This window comes from Molothrus aeneus, chromosome 6, assembly GCF_037042795.1.
Source record: "Molothrus aeneus isolate 106 chromosome 6, BPBGC_Maene_1.0, whole genome shotgun sequence".
In the NCBI taxonomy this organism is placed as follows: domain Eukaryota; kingdom Metazoa; phylum Chordata; class Aves; order Passeriformes; family Icteridae; genus Molothrus; species Molothrus aeneus.
In genome coordinates, this window is record NC_089651.1 from 41,463,842 (window position 1) to 41,472,134 (window position 8,293).

The following is an 8,293-nucleotide window of genomic DNA, read 5'->3' on the forward strand; positions in this document are numbered from 1 at the left end:
GCTGCAGGAAGAGTTCTTGTTCTTTTTTCTCATTTGTAGTTACTTGGCCACTATTCATAGTGAATGCTCCTCTCAGAGGTGGCCATGTTTTAGAGTAAAGCAAGCCCTTTGTTGTCTGTCTGGTTTTCTGCAGGATGAGCTGTCATTACTGTCCCTGTTACCTCTTCTACCACCTCTGCTTATGGGGACAGTTGCCAGTTTGCTGCTTACAGTGTGTCTGGAGATATGCTTGGAATAATTTATAACAACTGTCTTTTAATTGCTTGTTCAGCACTCTGCTGTGGAGCACTGTGCCTCTTGGGATGGTAGGGAGGGCTGGTGGTAGGATGGCAGGGCAAGGCTGCTGTGTTAGTGCATGGCAGGGGACTGATCTCATGCCCTGGGGATGTTTGCTTTCTCCTAGGAGGTTTTTAACTTTAATAACATCTCTTGGTGATAAGGAGCAGTATAAGGAGGGACACAGCAGTGATAGGATGTTTTAAACAGCTTTTCTCTGCTTCTTCGTCTTCACAGACATTGCAAATCAGATTAGCATGGGTCTGAGGAAAGGAAGAGGGGAAGTGGGGGACAGTGTGATGGAGAGAATGGAGGGAGGGGAGAGGGATCCCATGTTCATTCTGGTGGGCAGACTGACTAGCTGAGTCTACCCTCACACTTTCTTCACCGTGTCCTGCTGCCATCCATGAATGGAAACACCTGAGTCTTCCTCCAAGCAGTCTCACCCAGCCAGCAGCAATATCCCTGCCTTCCCTGTGAATGAATGTCTGCCACTATCTGCTGTCCCACTTTCCTCCAGAAACCGCATTTTTCATTACCAGAAACCCCATTCCTACCCACAGGTACTATCTCTTTTTTTTATGCTAGACAAGTGGCTTTAAATAACCTGTGATCCCACAAACACCTTCATGGTGCTTCCTGCATGGATCCTTCCCTGAATGCCCTGGACCACCCTGCTACCTTTTGATGCCCGCAGCCACCCTGTGCCTCCATCAGTGTGAGGAGTTGCAGGAGCTTGTGTGGGGATATGAGCATGTACAGACCCTGGCTTCCTGGGTTGTCACACAGAGGCTGCCTCCCCTCCCCGCAGGCACCCTACTGTGGGTGGCAGCGTGTGACCATCTCTTGTCTCCTCGCAGGTCTCTCGCAACTTGGGGAAGCTCTACAGCGAAATGATCTTCGTGAATGGCTTTGTGCACTGTGACCCACACCCAGGCAATGTGCTAGTGAAGAAGTGCCCAGCCTCTGGCAAAGCTCACATTATCCTCCTGGATCATGGGCTCTACCAGGTATGTGGGTATGAGGAGCTTCCAGGGCCTTGTGAAGCTGCCTTTGGGCATCAGGCTGCAGCCTTGCCCCTCTAAGCACATATGAATAAATTTTTCCTGATACTTCCATAATACTCTAATGGTGTTTTATGACTCTGAAGTGGAGAATAGAGCAGAGGTAAGGGATGGAAGACTTTCCCCCCTGTTTCCTGTCCTCTGTGGGCTTCTGGGAACCATGTCTGTATTCCCAGGTGCTGAGTGAGTCATTCCGCATGGACTACTGCCGCCTTTGGCAGGCCCTCATCAAGGCTGATATGAAGAGGGTGCAGAAGTACAGCCGGCGGCTTGGGGCAGGGGATTTGTATCCTCTCTTTGCCTGCATGCTGACTGCTAGATCTTGGGAATCTGTCAACAGGGGCATTGACCAGTCACCAGTCTCTGCCAGTGAGGTAGGTCTTGTGTGTCCTTCCCTAAAGTGTGCCCTTGCTTCTCCTTAGTACCTTTCTATGTTGAAATCACTTGCACCACTGATAGTACAGCGGTGCTGGGCAATCCCTGGCAGCTCTGTAGCAATTTCTGCAGTGATAGCTGATCTAGAAAAAAAACAGAACTCCTTCTGGAATATGCAATGTGTTTTATAGTGGCTGAATTTAATTTCCCAGATTCACTTGTCATGGGCTGCTTAAATTTTGTATAATATTTTAATACCTAAGTATTCACTATTTCTGGCTGGGAAAATAGTGGATTGTCCTTTTCTTTAAAAAAAATGTTGAATGCAGCTGTGCAGGAAACTATCAAGGAGGCTAGGATAAGGTACAGGAGACATAAAGGTTTAGTGGGAAGACATGAGAAGGATAATGCATTGTCACTATTCATGTAAATGACTATCACCACTGATATAAACTTCTAAAAAACTCTGGAAATTACCTCCCAATCAAAAACCTTATTAACTTGGAGTCAAGGTTGCTTAACTGCAGATCCTGTCAACTCAATCACTACAAATCTGGGAAATTGCCACTTACATTTTCCACCCTTTTGTATCCACACATGCTGGGATCCTTCTCATGCCTCCTTGCACACCTGATACACACAATACCCCACCTTAAGAATAGTAGCAGCCCTGCCAATGTGCTCTTTCTACAGAAGATCATGAAGTGATGTGATTCAGCCAATGGACGAGTGTCTGTAAGTAGAAGTGTGTTGCATCCTATGGTTTGCTTTTATCTGCACACATCTGTAGTAGAGTGGATGAAATTCATTTAAGTAGTGTTATAATACTGTCCTATGAAAGTCTCTTCCAAAAGTTCCTTCATTTTGATGGATGTGGCAGAATTTGCTGTACTGGCTTGCCATTATCCATAGCAATGAGTTGGTCAGATATCTTGGGTAATGGACCCCTCCCTCCCAATTACCTGAGTTAATTTTCTGCACATCAGAAATAATATAATGACTGTCTAACAGATCTGTGCTCGATCTGGTGAGTTCTGGAGCTGGTAGCTCCAGAAGAAAATTCAGAGGTGCCAAAGCAAATTGGCACAGCATTGACTCCAATACTACAAGGCCAGTGTTGAATCTGAGTTAGAGAGCAATGTTTATTCCCAACTTGCTTGTGAAGGTTACACCAGAGGTGTAGCTGCAGCTACATGGTACCCTGTGTGTGCTAATGAACTTTGTCATTGAGTTTAATTGCGTGTATGGAACCAGCTCTGTTGTCTTTGCCTACATGACGCAATTAATGCTGAAACTAGATAATCCTGCAGCAGATAATGGGGAGCTGAGCAGATTTGCTGTGGCATTAGGAAATGAGCTGCTGCTTGCCCTTACTTTTGAGGTGAATTTGAAAGATTTTATCAGCAGCAAGAGCTGAGTGCTCTGTAGGCAGGTACCATCAGTGCAGAGCTCCAGAGAGTGTGCCTGAGGATGTATCAACATGGCAATAGCCTGTGAGACAAGGAAACAACCTTCCTGAAACAAAATCTGTAGTGCTGTACTCAGTCTGGGACACTGCATCTCAAGAAAGGTTTGTTGAAACTGGGGCAAGTCCAGTAGGAATCTACAAGGACTAGTGGACAAGCAGATGCAACCCATGAGGTAGGTCTGAGCAAGTTAGGTCAGAAAAAAATCTGGAAAAGGCAGGTCAGGAAGAGTTGTAGAAGTGATTTTCTTAAGTGATTTTCTTGCAGCACTTAAAGAGTGCTGCAAGCAGGACAAGCAGTCATGGGTTTAAATTCAGCTAAACATGAGAAAAGCCAGATCTAGTGGCAAGGCAGTGAAATGCCAGTGTAGATGGACTGGGGAGGTTTTGATTCGTGTTACTGGAGAATTTAGGTGCAGGCTGGGCAAATGTAAGAGGATTGCCATAGGTATGGTTGGTCCTGCCTTAAGCCAGGGCCAGGCAGCTGATTGCTCAGGGTGGCTGCTAGCCTCATCTCATCTGATTTAATGATGTCTTTTGCTGCATCCTGCAGCAGCCTCAGCAGCTGCAGCCAAGGGGCTTTTCTCAGGTCCTGTGGCTTAGCTTATTTCTTCCTCTGCACACAAGCTTTGCCCTTGACAGAAAGTGACAGTTGTGATGACTGATCATGTGGTTGTTTTGTGATGTGGACAAGCAGCTAGAGCTAAAAATAAAAGGAAAAGAAATAGAAAAGAAAACCTATGTCTGGAAAATAATGTAAGCTCTGTAATGATGCAGGCTGGGGAAAGGCATAAGAGATAATCAGGGAGGAATTTTCTGCCAACAAATAGTGGAACAAAACAACATTTAGGAGAGCTAAGCATCTTCTTGCTGAAACCTTGTGTATCTGGTTAGTGATGGAGGCAGGAGGACACAAAGATTGGTTTGCCAGCAGCAACCATGGTGGTGTGTGAGCTATGTACATCACTGACCATGATGACCTGCACACCCAGTTTGTGCAGGTCTGTTACTTTATAAAAAGTTTGAAGTTCACAAAGAGTGTGAGATCCCACGTCATGCAATATAGGTCATCCCTCATTCCAGAGGAGAGAAGGCTTTAGAGCTGTCATTTCCCACAAAAGAGCCTCCTTCCTGTATGAAGTTATTTACTGTCCCCCTGCATGTGTCCTTCTGGATTTTGTAGATTTCAGATGTCCCAGAGATTTGTCTTTGGATGTCATGTCATGATTCATGTCATGGCCTCTGTAGGAAGAGGTGGGGACAAGGTATGTATATAGGATCAGCTCCCAGCTACACTGTGCTACATTTACTGGGATGGTGAGGGAACTCTCAGATCTAAAAACATGAAGAGGCGTGGCTGACTGTCTTGCATGCTCTGGTGGCTTGTATTTGGAGAGGATCTCATCTTAAATGGCTCAGGCTGTAGTCCCTAAGTTAGCACTGGGTTCTTTCAGTAGGCAATGTTGGAGAACCAGAGAAAATGAAGGATTGCCTTGAACTTACACTCTTTCCTTAATTATCTGCTACTGGCTGCTGTCATACAGGATATAAATCTAGATCTGACAGATGACAATTTGATGATTTTTATCTCTTGGGTTAACATGATGCTTAACTGCATAATTTTTTTCTCACCTCTGCTGAATTGTGTTGAGGACAGAGGACTAAACTAGGCCTTGGAAACGGCTTCATCAATATAGCATAGAGCCATGAGTTGCGTGGGGCAGTGAAGAGCAAGCAGCTCGGTTGTCTTTGCAGCATGCCTCCACCTTCCTGAGCAATTCTGCTACCTCAACTCTGCCAGTTTTGGAGCTGGTGAGGTGAGAAGTCTCCAAGGGCAGTATTGAGATCTGGTTGCTGCAGGCTGCCTAGGACTAAGAACCAAGACAGCAGTGAGTGGCTGTTCTCCTGAGAGGCTATTAATCCTGCCAGTGAGGGGATAGGTCCTTACCTCACTGAGGGGCAGATGGGATATGGCAAGAGTGATCTGTGCTATGAGTGCTGTGCCCAGTGTCTGCAGGAAAGCAGGACAGAGCTCTGTAGCTTCTGGCCTACTGTCATGGTCTGTTAAAACACCGTTCTCTTCCTGGCCAATCTCAGCTGCATCTGTACCTGAATTTGCCATGTACTCTCACCTTCTCTCTCCTTTCTCCCTGACATGACCTGGCTGGCCACAGGACATGGAGATCCGGTCCAACGCTGCTGCTTACTTGCCCCAGATCACCCAGCTCCTCAACAACGTTCCTCGCCAGATGCTGCTTCTGCTGAAGACCAACGACTTGTTAAGGGGGATTGAGTCAGCCCTGCACACACGGGCCAGTGCCAGCTCCTTCCTCAACATGTCTCGCTGCTGCATCAGAGCTGTTTCCACGTGAGTCTCTTAGCCAGGCATCAGAGGCCAGACAAGGAGCAGCAGGAGCTGCAGGACAGACCCTGAGATGGTGGTTGGATCCAATCAAAAGTTCACATGATAAGGCAGAATCCTGGTGATGGGGCAGCTCTAAGAACAAACCAGAAAGTCAATCTGTAGATTATGTCTGTTGGTTGTCAAGCAGGTCCATGGTGACCAGCTAGGGTTGAGGTCAAGCAAAGAGGTCAATATGTGAGTTGAGGTGCAGGCCATGGGGCTTCACAGCAGGGCATGAGCTGAGGACCATTACTCTTCCAGTGTAGCTCAGGCAGGAACTGAAGGTGCAGGTCTGAGATTAACTGAAGTTCCTGGGCCTATGGGCAGAGGGTTGGGGGTGGTTCCAGGCTAGTCAGATCCATTAAGGCTTATTAGGGCCCCACTCAGGGGGCCTGACAAGGCTCTGACTCAACCTCTTGACCTATTATTGTTAGCTGTGGATCTCTTCCTCTCATTGTGGTCCTACCCCTGCTCAATTACACATCTCAGCCTCTGTCTGTGCTGTTCTCACCCATCACCCTCTCCAGAGGACAAACCTGTCACCCTGGGGCTGGAGACAGAGTTAGAGTTGGAGGCCTTAGGTTAAGGGTTTAGGATTTTTCCCCCCAGAGGAGGGGAAGGGGCTTCTTGCCCATTATAGGCATTGCCACTAGGCAATATTTGGGAGTAGCATAGATCTGAAAGTTCACTACAGCCTTATTGAGGGGATTGGGCTGACTGAAGATCAGGCTGATGTTTAAAAGCCAGGAACAGGAGTTGTGCAAGTGATTTCCTTCTGTGAGTCTTATGAATCAATGCACTTCTGCCTCAGATTCTTCCTCCTTGTAGATGAAATAACAGTTATTTCTTGGGCTGATGAGGGACCTATGAATCCCAATTAGCCCCTGCTAAAGAAAGGTGAAGAAATACTTTTCCTGGAGTCTGTGTGTCAGGATTGCTGGACTCTTAAAAGTGTGCTACCTAGAAAAGCAATAGGAGTGTGCACCTGTCTCTATAAGCTGAGGTGAAGCTGGCATAGAAGTAGAGGAATGCCATGCCCCAGGATCACTACACACAGTGGGAAGAGAACTGAGTTCTCAAGGGAGCAGGCTGTCTCTTCTGCTAGATTCATTCTAAGAAAGGTGGTCCCCATCTCCTCAGAAGCACTGCTTAGAGAAAATCCCTTCTTCCTGGGGATTCTCCAGATGGAGGATGTTGCCACCCCTGGGGAGGGTCAGTTGTGTAGAAGATGTAGGACAGGCCTCCTTCCTCCTGGGCTTTTTCCTGCTGGATCTAATGCAGCTGTTTCTCTCATTCTAGGTACCAGAGGAGCAAGAGTCACTCGCTTTACAGGAGGGCCCAGATCTCACTCACAGAAGCCCTAAGCCTGTGGCAGATCAACTTATATGAACTCTTTCTGTGGCTGAAGGGGTCCCAGCTGGGGAACTGGGTCATTGCTCTCCTGAGACGGATGCAACATTTCACATACTGACATGAACTGGTGGGAGAGGCCTGGGTGCTCCCTCCCTCCCTTCTGCTCTCCATGGCACATTTGTCTTTCTGACTATTTCTGTCTATTTTTGGGTATTACTCCACATTACACACTGCACTGTCCTTTTCTTTTACAGCATTAGCTTCCTCTGTGGCACAGAGAGGTTGAGTTGGTACCAGAGCCCTATTGTTTTGTGGTTTAGGAAAAGTAGGTGCATGATACCTTGTGCCAGGAAAGACAGGTAAGGATACCTTCTTTCTTCATTTGTGCACTTTAAGTTCCACTCAGATTCTAGTGGGATTGTGCTGGAAGCAAATGCCTCTTCGACTCTTTCTTAAACAACCTTAAAGAATTTAAGAGAATCCCAGCCCTACCTAGAATGCCCCAAAACATTTCTCAGACCCTCAGAGGTGGTGAGTCCCTTTAAAATGCAATAGGGTTTATATTAGTTTGTGCAATCTCCTTAGTCTGATTTCTGGTTAGGTGTGCAGAAGGTTTCTCAGAGGACTGAGACCTTGTGGAAAGCTGTCACTAGGGTTTTCTCTTCTCCAGGGAAAGAGGACTCAAATGGTGAGAGTGGTGGACCGGGAGTCCAAGTTTCTAAGGTTCATCTCCAGTCCTGTCAGCAAGTGTCTCTGTTTTTGGACTTCTCCTGGCCTGTTTCTTCTTCTTCTCCTTACCTGTTTCAGGTAAAATGGGAGAAGGGGACAGTGATCTTGCCCCTCTTCTGAAATTCCAGGAAGGCAGTAGGAATGACAGCTTAGTGCTCTAAACTGCTGGTAATGTATGTGTACTGTACAATACTTCCACACAACAAAATAAATGTGTTGTATTGAAGACCTTTGTGGGAGGGATGCTTGGCTGTGCACTAGAGTTATGTTTGGGCCTCTAACCTAAGTCCCGTTTCCATTTCTCCACAAGGGAGTGATGCCAGGCAGTGCCGGCAACTCCTTGTAAGCAAAATGTCCACTTGGTCTTTTCTCTGTCCAAGAGGTTTGTGCCACATCTGAGTCCTCTGGCATTGCATCTCATGTGGGTGGAATGCAGGAGCGGGCATCTTTCTGCTGGGAGGACACCTCACACCTTTCTTCCCAGATCCACGCTGAGCCTGTCTGCTCCCTGCCTGTGGGAGTGCACTGCAGCACATCTCTGAGATGTCACCATCCCCATGGCACAGTGAGCATTTCACCTTGTCACTGCCTATGATGTTTTACTGCTCTGGCCCAGACAAAAACTTG

General features: G+C 47.1%; 1 protein-coding gene across 2 annotated transcripts in view; it reads left to right on the forward strand.

The window, feature by feature from the left end:
- Positions 1 to 7,892, forward strand: part of ADCK1 (aarF domain containing kinase 1) — a 74,005-nt gene extending 66,113 nt beyond the window's left edge. For both annotated transcript variants that reach the window (XM_066552628.1, XM_066552627.1), the window contains exons 8-11: positions 1,137 to 1,286; positions 1,517 to 1,714; positions 5,355 to 5,548; positions 6,884 to 7,892. In XM_066552628.1, coding sequence (XP_066408725.1) covers positions 1,137 to 1,286; positions 1,517 to 1,714; positions 5,355 to 5,548; positions 6,884 to 7,055 — 714 coding nt within the window. In that variant the 3' untranslated portion in view covers positions 7,056 to 7,892. The remainder of the gene's footprint in view (positions 1 to 1,136; positions 1,287 to 1,516; positions 1,715 to 5,354; positions 5,549 to 6,883) is intronic.
- The last annotated feature ends 401 nt before the right edge of the window (positions 7,893 to 8,293 follow it).